The 13,001-nt window shown below is 42.9% G+C and overlaps 1 protein-coding gene across 8 annotated transcripts in view; it reads right to left on the reverse strand.

Annotated features, from left to right (window-relative positions):
• The window catches only part of CIT (citron rho-interacting serine/threonine kinase), a 217,511-nt gene that overhangs the window by 79,480 nt on the left and 125,030 nt on the right, over positions 1-13,001 (reverse strand). For 5 of the 8 annotated variants that reach the window (XM_073673358.1, XM_073673347.1, XM_073673339.1 and 2 more), the window contains 3 exons: positions 10,610-10,807; positions 9,340-9,533; positions 8,215-8,262 (listed from right to left, as the gene is read on the reverse strand). In XM_073673358.1, the coding sequence (XP_073529459.1) occupies positions 8,215-8,262; positions 9,340-9,533; positions 10,610-10,807 (440 nt within the window). The remainder of the gene's footprint in view (positions 1-8,214; positions 8,263-9,339; positions 9,534-10,609; positions 10,808-13,001) is intronic. The other 3 variants (XM_073673362.1, XM_073673371.1, XM_073673351.1) reach the window with 1 other exon arrangement.

A 13,001-nucleotide genomic window follows, 5' to 3' on the forward strand; every position in this document is an offset into this window, starting at 1 on the left:
TCATGGTAAAATAGCTGCTAGGAAACCACTGCTAAGGACAGGCAACAAGCAGAAGAGACTTGTTTGGGCTAAAGAACACAAGGAATGGACATTAGACCAGTGTAAATCTGTGCTTTGGTCTGATGAGTCCAAATTTGAGATCTTTGGATCCAACCGCAGATGCGGTAGACAACCACAGTAGAGAGGGAACGCCCGAAGCGGTGGGCAAGAACAGAGCAGGACGGGGCTGCCGGAGCAGCGAGCACAAGCAGGGCAGGACAGGACTGCCGGAGCAGCGGGCAGAAGCAGGGCAGGACAGGACTGCCGGAGCAGCGGGCAGAAGCAGGGCAGGACAGGACTGCCGAAGCAGCGGGCAGAAGCAGGGCAGGACAGGACTGCCGGAGCAGCGGGCAGAAGCAGGGCAGGACAGGACTGCCGGAGCAGCGGGCAGAAGCAGGGCAGGACAGGACTGCCGGAGCAGCGGGCAGAAGCAGGGCAGGACAGGACTGCCGGAGCAGCGGGCAGAAGCAGGGCAGGACAGGACTGCCGGAGCAGCGGGCAGAAGCAGGGCAGGACAGGACTGCCGGAGCAGCGGGCAGAAGCAGGGCAGGACAGGACTGCCGGAGCAGCGGGCAGAAGCAGGGCAGGACAGGACTGCCGGAGCAGCGGGCAGAAGCAGGGCAGGACAGGACTGCCGGAGCAGTGAGCAAAAGGGTCAGAGAGGAGCAAGGCTGCCGGAGCAGTGAGCAAAAGGGTCAGAGCGGAGCAAGGCTGCCGGAGCAGTGAGCAAAAGGGTCAGAGCGGAGCAAGGCTGCGGAGCAGTGAGCAAAAGGGTCAGAGCGGAGCAAGGCTGCGGAGCAGTGAGCAAAAGGAGTCAGAGCAGGCTAGAACCGCCGGAGCGGTAAGCAAAGGAGTCAGAGCAGACTAGAACCGCCGGAGCGGTGAGCAAAGGAGTCAGAGCAGGCTAGGATGAGTAGGGGGGACAGGGCTCTGTTCACACAGAACAGACAGGAAGGGAAAGGCAGAGCCAGACACCCACAGGGTACTAGCAGAGAAGTAGCGAGTGGACCACAAACTCACAAACGGGAGTACAGAGACAACAAGCAGGAGTTAGGTACGAGTTCAGACTCTGCAGAAAAAGGAAGGGAACGGACATAGAGGCAAAACAGGTAAAGGATAGGAGAGAGTTCAGACTGGAACTGAGTGTACGGAGGAGACCGACACTGCAGCGGAATACAGGAGCGGGTCTGGGAATACGGCCCCCAGAGAGGCAGGACGAACAGGCAAGGAGCGTGTTCAGACAGGACAGACAAGATACAGGAGCGGGTCTAGGTAATCGGCCCCTAGAAGGCGGGAGGAACAGGCTAGGAGCGTGTTCAGACAGGTCAGACAAGATACAGGAACGGGTCTAGGTAATCGGCCCCTAGAAGGCAGGAGGAACAGGCTAGGAGCGTGTTCAGACAGGCCTGGAAATACAGCCTCCAGGATAGGCAGACAAGAGAACACAGAACGGGACCTGGCACCTTCAGATTGCAAGCACACACTGAATGAAACACAATGCTCAGGCAGGAATAGATGGGAGCAGCTGAGCTATATACCAGGTGACAGACAGCAATAGGCTGAGGACGCACAAGGGGTGTGACCCACAGCAGGTACAAAAAGCAGGAAGTGATCGGGCGCCGCCCTTAAGCAGCAGAAACAGACACAAACAGACAGCATGGAGGGAAGCCAGAGAGACATTCTGGACTGGAGATCAAGTGCGCGCTCTTGCACAGTGGGAGATGGACCACCATGCAAGGACGCTGCCAGGTATGTTACAGTGTATATATATATATATTTATATTTATATATATACACACACATACATACAGTACAGACCAAAAGTTTGGACACACCTTCTCTTTTAAAGATTTCTCTGTGTTTTCATGACTATGAAAATTGTACATTCACACTGAAGGCATCAATACTATGAATTAACACATGTGGAATTATATACTTAACAAAAAAGTGTGAAACAACTGAAAATATGTCTTATATTCTAGGTTCTTCAAAGTAGCCACCTTTTGCTTTGATGACTGCTTTGCACACTCTTGGCATTCTCTTGATGAGCTTCAAGAGGTAGTCACCGGAAATGGTTTTCACTTCACAGGTGTGCCCTGTCAGGTTTAATAAGTGGGATTTCTTGCCTTATAAATGGGGTTGGGACCATCAGTTGTGTTGTGCAGAAGTCTAGTGGATACACAGCTGATAGTCCTACTGAATAGACTGTTAGAATTTGTATTATGGCAAGAAAAAGCAGCTAAGTAAAGAAAAACGAGTGGCCATCATTACTTTAAGAAATGAAGGTCAGTCAGTCCGCAAAAATTGGGCAGACTTTGAAAGTGTCCCCAAGTGCAGTTGCAAAAACCATCAAGCGCTACAAAGAAACTGGCTCACATGAGGACCACCCCAGGAAAGGAAGACCAAGAGTCACCTCTGCTTCTGAGGATAAGTTTATCCGAGTCACCAGCCTCAGAAATCGCAGGTTAACAGCAGCTCAGATTAGAGACCAGGTAAATGGCACACAGAGTTCTAGCAGCAGACACATCTCTACAACAACTGTTAAGAGGAGACTTTGTGCAGCAGGCCTTCATGGTAAAATAGCTGCTAGGAAACCACTGCTAAGGACAGGAAACAAGCAGAAGAGACTTGTTTGGGCTAAAGAACACAAGGAATGGACATTAGACCAGTGGAAATCTGTGCTTTGGTCTGATGAGTCCAAATTTGAGATCTTTGGTTCCAACCACCGTGTCTTTGTGCGACGCAGAAAAGGTGAACCGATGGACTCTACATGCCTGGTTCCCACCGTGAAGCATGGAGGAGGAGGTGTGATGGTGTGGGGGTGCTTTGCTGGTGACATTGTTGGGGATTTATTCAAAATTGAAGGCATACTGAACCAGCATGGCTATCACAGCATCTTGCAGTGGCATGCTATTCTATCCGGTTTGCGTTTAGTTGGACCATCATTTATTTTTCAACAGGACAATGACCCCAAACACACCTCCAGGCTCCAAGAAGGAGAGTGATGGGGTGCTACGCGAGATGACCTGGCCTCCACAGTCATCAGACCTGAACCCAATCGAGGTGGTTTGGGGTGAGCTGGACCGCAGAGTGAAGGCAAAAGGGCCAACAAGTGCTAAGCATCTTTGGGAACTCCTTCAAGATTGTTGGAAGACCATTTCCGGTGACTACCTCTTGAAGCTCATCAAGATAACGCCAAGAGTGTGCAAAGCAGTCATCAAAGCAAAAGGTGGCTACTTTGAAGAACCTAGAATATAAGACATATTTTCAGTTGTTTCACACTTTTTTGTTAAGTATATAATTCCACATGTCTTAATTCATAGTTTTGATGCCTTCAGTGTGAATGTACAATTTTATTAGTCATGAAAATACAGAAAAATCTTTAAATGAGAAGGTGTGTCCAAACTTTTGGTCTGTACTGTATATGTACACACACACAGAGCCCCAGTTCCAAAAAAGTCAGGACTGTAAAATGTATATAAGGCTGCGTGCCCACAATGCGTTTTTCATGCATTTCCGCAGCGGAAACGCATCAAAAACACTTGGCAGCGCTCAAAAATCCGCAGCATGTTCATTAACTTTGCGGAAGCGCAGCGGAATTGCCGCCATTGACTTGCATTGAGACGCATATAATCCATGTCTGTACATTTGTACACGCGGATTATATGCGTTTCAATGTGCGGATGGTACCCAGTTCTGGAGGAGAGAAGACTCTCATCCAGACCTGGGTACCATTGTACCTGTGAAAAAAAGAATAAAATAATAAAGTTTATATTTACCTTCTCGCGGGCCGGCCGGCAGCGCTTATCTTCCAGGACCTGAGATGACGTCGCGGTCATGTGACCGCAGGCTGTCTCGCGATATGCCGGCAACCCGGAAGGAGCGCGATAACACAAGCGGCAGCACACGCGGTGGGGGATCGGTAAGTATAGCTTTATTTTTTACGGTCACACTATATAAATCCATGCTGTTTGCATGGATTTATATAGTGTGATCTAGTTGTCAAGCACTTTCCAAGTGATGCTATCGCCTGGAAAGTGCTTGTAGTCCGCATGCATAAACGCATGTGAATATGCGTGTATTCTGCAGGAAAAACGCATGCACAATCTGCATGCGTTTTTTCTGGCAAGGGAGATGCAGAAACGCTGCAGAAATTTTCTGCTTCATTTCGGAATCGTGGGCACATAGCCTAATTCCACATGTGTTAATTCATAGTTTTGATGCCTTCAGTGTGAATGTACAATGTTCATAGTTATGAAAATACAGAAAAATCTTTAAATGAGGTGTGTCCAAACTTTTGGTCTGTACTGTACATACACATACACTCCTCAACATTGCAAATTCTGAAAAAAATGGAATAAAAATTTTCAAAGCACCACGAGCAAAACTACACATGTTGGCAAAATATGAAAGAGGTTATTTATCGTTAACTGAGGAACGTTCTGCCAAGCTGAACAAGCTTTTGACACACAAATCATCAAGATCCGCTGCCAGCAGCTCCCTTTACAATTGTCGAACCACAACATCCCAGATGTGCTCGACTGGAGACAAGTTCGGAGACTCTGCAGGCTATGGTATCATGTTTAGGCCACACAGGTCACTCACAGTAGCACAAGCAACATGATGCCTGGCGTTGTCATGTTGAAAAATGGCTCGTTGGACACCAAATCAATGTAATGCCAAGCTGTTAGCGTATCTCAACTGAACTGAAGACTAGAGGCATCCAGCTACCGTAATATTATGCCACATAACACCATAATCCCAGGAGTAGGACCGCTGTCACATTCGAACGTGAAGGCCTCTTCATGGTGTTGAGATGTTTTGAATTTTTTTTCCCATTTTTTCATCATTTGCCTACCATTAACAAGTCTATTGATCCTGTAATTTCCATAATTCCATGACATTTGCTTTTTGGTGTTACAATTTCAATGTTGAGGTGTGTGTGATAATTCATATAATCTGACTGGGCTGCTGGACACATGAGGTGGACATTCTAAGAGGAAATAGAAAGAACAACAGGGGGAGCTATATCCTAGAAATTACAAAAAGTTCAGACTGGACGACTAGTATAACAGTGCCACATTTGGTTCCTAGTCTAACAGTGACATGTTTGATGCCTAACATTATAGCAGTACCTTATACCAAGTACAGTGGGTACGGAAAGTATTCAGACCCCTTTAAATTTTTCACTCTTTGTTTCATTGCAGCCATTTGGTAAATTCTAAAAAGTTCATTTTTTTTCTCATTAAAGTACACTCTGCACCCCATCTTGACTGGAAAAAAAAAAGAAATGTAGAAATTTTTGCAAATTTATTAAAAAATAAAAACTGAAATATCACATGGCCATAAGTATTCAGACCCTTTGCTCAGTATTGAGTAGAAGCCCCCTTTTGAACTAGTGCAGCCATGAGTCTTCTTGGGAATGATGCAACACGTTTTTCACCCCTGGATTTGGGGATCCTCTGCCATTCTTCCTTGCAGATCCTATCCAGTTCCGTCAGGTTGGATGGTGAACGTTGGTGGACAGCCATTTTCAGGTCTCTCCAGAGATGCTCAATTGGGTTTAGGTCAGGACTCTGGCTGGGCCAGTCAAGAATGGTCACAGAGTTGTTCTGAAGCCACTCCTTTGTTATTTTAGCTGTGTGCTTAGGGTCATTGTCTTGTTGGATGGTGAACCTTCGGCCAAGTCTGAGGTCCAGAGCACTCTGGAAGAGGATTTCATCCAGGATATCTCTGTACTTGGCCGCATTCATGTTTCCTTCAATTGCAACCAGTCGTCCTGTCCCTGCAGCTGAAAAAACAGCCCCATAGCATGATGCTGCCACCACGTTTCACTGTCGGGATTGTATTGGGCAGGTGATGAGCAGTGCCTGGTTTTCTCCACACATACCGCTTAGAATTATCACCAAAAAGTTCTATCTTCGTCTCATCAGACCAGAGAATCTTATTTCTCATAGTCTGGGAGTCCTTCATGTGTTTTTGAGCAAACTCTATACTGAGGAGAGGCTTCCGTCGGGCCACTCTGCCATAAAGGCCCGACTGGTGGTGGGCTGCAGTGATAGTTGACTTTGTGGAACTTTCTCCCATCTCCCTACTGCATCTCTGGAGCTCAGCCACAGTGATCTTGGGGTTCTTCTTTACCTCTCTCAAAAAGGCTCTTCTTCCACGATTGCTCAGTTTGGCTGGACGGCCAGGTCTAGGAAGACTTCTGGTGGTCCCAAACTTCTTCCATTTAAGGATTATGGAGGCCACTGTGCTCTTAGGAACTTTGAGTAATGCAGAAATTCTTTTATAACCTTGGCCAGATCTGTGCCTTGCCACAATTCTGTCTCTGAGCTCCTTGGGCAGTTCCTTTGAGCTCATGATTCTCATTTGGTCTGACATGCACTGTGAGGTCTTATATAGACAGGTGTGTGCCTTTCCAAATCAAGTCCTATCAGTTTATTTAAACACAGCTGGACTCCAATATAGGAGTAGAACCATCTCAAGGAGGATCACAAGGAAATGGACAGCATGTGACTTAAATATGAGTGACTGAGCAAAGGGTCTGAATACTTATGACCATGTGATATTTCAGCTTTTCTTTTTTAATAAATTTGCAAAAATTTCTACATTTCTGTTTTTTTTTCAGTCAAGATGGGGTGCAGAGTGTACTTTAATGAGAAAAAAAATGAACTTTTTAGAATTTACCAAATGGCTGCAATGAAACAAAGAGTGAAAAATTTAAAGGGGTCTGAATACTTCCCGTACCCACTGTATGTGAATACAACATATGCAAGAATCAAATTTGATTCCCAGAAAATCAGTGACATTTGATTATTAAAACATATCACATTCCTCATGACTTAAAAATTGCCAATGCAATGCGAACAATTTTTGAAGAATTTGGAACATAAATTTTGACAAAATCTATTATGATGAAAAATCGATGTCAATATCTTTATGCCCAAAAATGACAAAAGTACTCTAGGAGTGATACCATTATTAGCTAACCTAAAAAAATAGGCTTGTAGCTTTAAGAGCACAGAGGCTCCTTCCTCAGGCAGGTTTATAAATTATTGACTGAGACAAGAGCACATTTAAGAGATATTATAACAGGACATTTGTGCATATCTTCCCAAAGATAAGCCAAGGAAATCAAATTGAGCTTTTTGCTACAAAATGGAGAGGTGGGGGGAGTGATGGCTAATGTTGCGTAAAAATTGCAATTAGGCTCCCGTTCAGTGGCTCACTTGGGTGCTTATGTCCGAACTCCCCACAAAACGTGATTCACAGATCACTAAGCCTTCACTCCCACCACCTCTCCATTTGTAATAAAAACCTTAATTTGATTTCCTTGGCTTATATGTAGGAAGCATCACCCCATCCACCCTATGCACAAATGTCCTTTCGTAATATCTCTTAAATGTTGTGCTCTTGTCTCAGTAATTCATTTGTAAACCTGCCTGAAGATGGAGCCTCTGTGCTTTGAAAGCTTGCAAACATTTTTTTTTATGATTAGCCAATAAAGGTATCACTCCTAGAATTACTTTTGTCATTTTTGGGCATAAAAGTATTCACAGAAAATCTAGAAGTTAGTTTAAGTGCCATATTTCATAACAGTTTTGGCTTTTATCAGTGACGACCCACTACAGTTATGGCCTGTAATACCACATTTGCTCACTTGTACTGTTCTCGCTCAATTCTATCTGTTTTGATTTTGCAGCTCTGTTTAATGCACCTTTATGTATCACTAAAGCTATATTAATGCCACTGAGTCTATGTTTAAAGAAAACTTTTAAAAAAAGAAAAGAGCTTGTTTCTATAAGAACAAGATAAAAGCAGAGAGAGAGTGCCAAAAATCAAAATATATATCTCAATTGTAAGGGCCAACTCTGAATAGAGTTTTATCTTGTTTGGACAACTATAAAAATATCAGAAGCACTGGAATAATCTACAGAATCAGTTTGCATGACCTGGCTTGGATTTTTGCTAGTATCACTTACATGATACTTTGGAATAGCAATTTATGCATTTGATGATGATGTTAATGCTAAAATGGTAAATTAAAAGACAGCAAATCTAATGGTATGTATGAAAAGGTTTGCTCCAGGTAAAGCAGTGCTGGAATCATAAATAATAATGTAAATTCTGGTGTCCATTTTTTTTCATAGAAAAAGAAAAAAAGAGAAGTACCTATTTAGCCCAGAGCCTGTAAGATGTTGTCTCTCCGCTTGGCGCCAACTGCGGTACAGAGCAGGAGACACTGAACGTTATGAGCCAATAATAACCTCACAGAATTATAATCTTCCTGCTTTTACAGTCTGAATACACATCACTTTCACTCCCGTCTGCTACTGAGTTGTGACTGCTAATAAATCAAAGGAGGCCACGAAAAAGAGTCACTGGTCTAGACATGTACAAATGTTAAAAGAAATCACTACCGCCTAATCTACTTATTCCGACGGATAAAAGCAGCGAAGAAACTAAGCATGCATGAAAAATGCTTCAGTGCCCAGTGTCTAATGGATAATGTCTCTCCTTGTGGAGAGTGACATGCCTGACATGCCAGTGTAAAGAGACTTATAGTGCCACCTATTGGAAGTAGCATCCCTAAAAGTCAATATCGGCCCGATAACGAGCCTTATCAGACGACTCAGAATAAAAGCCAAACCAGAATTTGCAGACATATGTTTTAAGGTGTTGCCCCTCCTCAGTGCAAAGCAAGAGATCTGATATGGCTGTATTAGAGAATTATGACAGGGGTCTAAGGGGTAACATCTCTCCTTGTGGAGAGTGGTCAGTGTCGAGTTTAAACCCAAAGTTACAGTCCCAGACTACAGCTAATAGTAGAGAAAAATAGATCAAGAAGCAAGTGACTCCTTGGATAGGATATTTTAGAAAAATATACCACAGACTTTTTCTTTTTGGCTATAGTAAAGCATTGTATAACATATGCTCATGTTAAAGGGGTTGACCAGCAGCAAAGCAGGAAGTAAAGGGACCAGAGGCGTCCCAAAAGCAGTGGAAAAGAAAGTTAGCAGCTTGGAGATTAAACATTACTTCATTTATTATTTTATGCCACTCTTGAGCATATTTGGGGAAAATTTTGAGTGGCCAGAGAACCCCTTTGAGGTGTATGAAAGGTGCTTTGAATTAGAATAGTCTATGATGAACTGGAGCATGTCACCAATAATGCAAATAAGGATCAGCATGTTTTTATAGTTTGCTGCGCTGCAGATAAGCTAAATGTCCAGTGACACAAAGTCTATGCATAGAACAAATAGAAAGGTATAAAAGAAAAAATTACTAGGCCTTTACCTGCCCTGCTTTTCAGTATCCAGAAGTCGTTGCACTTCTCGGAGTCTACACTCAAACTGTGTCTTCTCGTCTTCTAGTGAACTTCTCCAGCTTTCCCACTGACGTTCCTTTTCTAAGAGCTCATCGTTCAGTGCCTCTAAATCCATTACCTGCTCCTCCAGCATTGTGCATGTGGTTTTAAGAGCTTCCATGGTCTGTAATTATCACAGTACATCTTTTAAAATTAATTTTCACAAATCCTAATTTATAAAGTTAAGGCCTTAATGTCTATGCATATGGTGTTAAAACTTAAAATAAAAGTTGTCCTAATGGGGTGGAGTTAATATAGGGAGGGGCCCTTCATTCGAATCCTCATCTCTTGACCATAGTAGAGAGCAGTTACAAACAGCATTTTTCTCTTTTTGTTGAATCTATCCCTGCACTACACTGAAATCCTTTGTCTAAGGGCTCATTCAGACGTAGGTGTTTTTTTTTCACATATGAAAAAAGTTTCCAGTTTCATTGGTGAATTTGTCCAGAGTTTCATCAGTTTTTCTTGGGCGAAAAACAAAAAAAAGTCTCTACCTTCTCCTACCTAGCACTCTGTGAAAAACAGACAGCCCTTGGATGGCATCCAAGGGCTGTGTGATTCTTTTCACAGACACAGACTTGCATTGCTGATTTTGATATGACACTCGGATCAAATTCGATCTGCGATTTTGCGCGGAGATCGCGCAAATGTGAACAGCCCCATTAACTATACTAGGTGCAAGTGCTGTCTGTAAAAAACACATATACAACTCCTACGTGAAAAACAGAAATCTGAATGAGCCCTAACATCGTAATGTTTAGTTTGCCCAGTGGTAGGCTATGTTTCCCCATTGGGTCCCAGGCAAGAAAACACTTTGTGATTACCATATCTTCAACACACCTTTCTAGCAAGTAGAGATTGTGCAAGGTGGAGAGCCCCTCTAAAAAGAAGCGGACATATTTTTCTTAAAATAATAGCCAATTATTTTTTTTCTGCGATCACTCCATTCAAATACAGTATCATTAGGCAGAAGCATTTGTCCTAAGCAGTTTCTTCTCTAGTGCTGACCAAATAAGTGTATGAGTAGAAATGCAGTGTAATACAAAACTGATAGATAATTCACATTTTTTGGCATACCATCTCACTGTTTAAGTAATAGCAGACACTTTTCTATGGCAAAAAATGAATATAAGGCAAAGTATGTGAAGTGAATATATGTTAGTGCATTGCCCATACACTGAAAAAGTGACAAGACTCTACCTGTTTCTGACTGGCAAGCTGCATCTCCCGCTCAGTAATTTCTCTCCGTAGGTGGTCCACTTCACTGCGCAGTTGTACTATTTCTTCCGCAGCTCCTGAGACCTCATTCAGCTGTTTGGTTAAGTAAAAGTTTTGATTGTTCAGCTCTGCATTTTCTTCACTCATACGGTTCAGCTGATCTTCTAGGTCTGTAAGAACCTGCAAACAAAGAGTATTCAGACTGTATCTTATTGTGACCACCGAAGAAGAATTTGGGTGCATTTCCATTTGTTACATCTTTGTGCAGCAGAAACATTTTTATAGAAACTGTTAAAAATTTTGCAGTAATTTTTATAACTCCACCAAAAAAAAATGCAATGGAAATGCCCTCTTCTTCACAAATAACTAGTTTATATGTGAAAAGTGGCATCACTGTGATATATTTGTGTCATATGTAAAAACACTCTGAAATGCACTAGAACAACAGAAGTAATTTGTCACATGTGCTTTGGAACATTTTGTTCACTATGGTTGCTAAAAAGATTAAAAAATATATCAGATACATGAAATTAGATACACAACAAATCATCATGTCACAAATAGGGATGAGCGGACTCGTGGAAGCTCAGGTTCTGGTACCCAACCGGGCTTTAGTCCAAAGTTCAGTTCGGATACCAGAACTGCACCCGAACCCCATTGAAATCAATGGGGACCCGAACTTACTCCGAACACTGAAACAGACTTATGGCAGAAGTCCATGTTCGGAGTTTGGTACTGGACACTAGGTGTCCGGTACAAACCCCCAAACTGTAAAGTTCGAGTTCACTCATCTCTAGTCACAAAGAAGCAAATTACAGACCAGCAAAGATGAACAGCAGCTTCCAGGCTACATTCACACAGTGCTTCTTTGCTACTGATAAACTACCCTCCTTATGTACTTCTAGCAATGCTAATATATAAAAGATTTGCTAACGATTTTATTAAACTTTATGCAACTTCTTCAAACTCCTCCATGGAATGCAATTGTAAAAGCAGAAAACCAAAAAGAAAGCTTTCTGGAGAAAATATAAGTAACCACTGTGAAAAAGTGATTATGTTCATTGGTAAATGTGCATGTACAGCCCACACCTGCAGATTGTAATACAGCATGGCCTGCCAGTCCGTGATCATGCAAGTAAAGATAGGCTCTTTACAGGCATCTCAAGTCTGTAACCATTTTCCACAGGATGCTTGAAAAAAATGTATGTTTACTGGGATGAAACAGGGGTCCCAAATGAATGGAGAGAACATTAGGAGGAAAGGGGATAGAGACTTATTTTCATGATCAGTGTGAATAGGTAATAAAACTTCAGTGTGAAAAATTCTTTAAAGGCATGATGTAGGGAAAGAGAAGCTGACTCCAATGATGTATCACTTAGATTACTGGGTGCAGCCGTTCTCACACAATCAGAACTTTTAGATTTAAAATGAAGCAGAGCTGAGAAAGCTAACCCCGCCCCCACCAGGCTCTGTGTACATTGTCTATAGACAGTGAGGTGCTAATCACAAGAGGGGGCATTGCCAGACTAATCTGGCAATGTTAATCTCTTAGTGATAAATCCTTCACAGTTAGTAGACAGCAGCAGGACTTTGACAAGTGACACATCCTGAATTCTGGGTCTCAGCCTCTATCTCATGCTGTCTTCAGGCTACATAACAAAAACCTGCTGACAGATTCCTTTTAAAGGTGACCAGCCCCCCTGCTTTTGTGCAGCATTATTAAAATGATCGCATCCAGGTATGTTTTACTCTGATAAGCCGCGACTGTTCAGAGAAATCATAGTTTGAAATGCCAGCCAGGTGCTATAGGGAGCGAGTTTGACTAGTTTGGCGCTGTCCTCAGCTGTCTTCTACCCACCTTGCTTTAGGTGATTGACAGATATGTCACTATACACATACATCGGAGAGCTGTGTCAATCAACTGCAGCGGTGCGGGAAGAAGCCGGCCAGGTGAAGTACCAAACAAGTAACGTCTTTCCAGTTAGTTCCCGTCCGGCTTTTCAAACTATGTTTTCTCTGAGACGTCGTAGAGTTTTAGAGTAAAATATATTCAGCTGCAATTGAGCGGCCAGGCTCTGAGTCATGTTGCACGTGGTTTGGGCATCATTAATCTAGTGATAGGTTCTCTTTAGAACTAAGTTACACACTGGGAGGGTCTTATCTAGAACCACTGAACTATTTTGTGTGTGCCAAAAAATAAAATCTGGGAAACATAGTAGATTTCTAGAATGGCAAATGGTTACAACCTCTTTTACTAAGTTGCTCCCATTTTAAGAAAATTCACAGAACTGGAAAATGGGCAAAAAAGTTGCAAAACAAGTGTGCTAGCAGAGCATTGATTATATATTCCTCAACTGAGTTCAGTGTTCGGATG

Source organism: Phyllobates terribilis, unplaced genomic scaffold (assembly GCF_046119375.1).
Source record: "Phyllobates terribilis strain yellow unplaced genomic scaffold, ASM4611937v1 Scaffold_1__5_contigs__length_1240528914, whole genome shotgun sequence".
Classification (NCBI taxonomy): Eukaryota; Metazoa; Chordata; class Amphibia; order Anura; family Dendrobatidae; genus Phyllobates; species Phyllobates terribilis.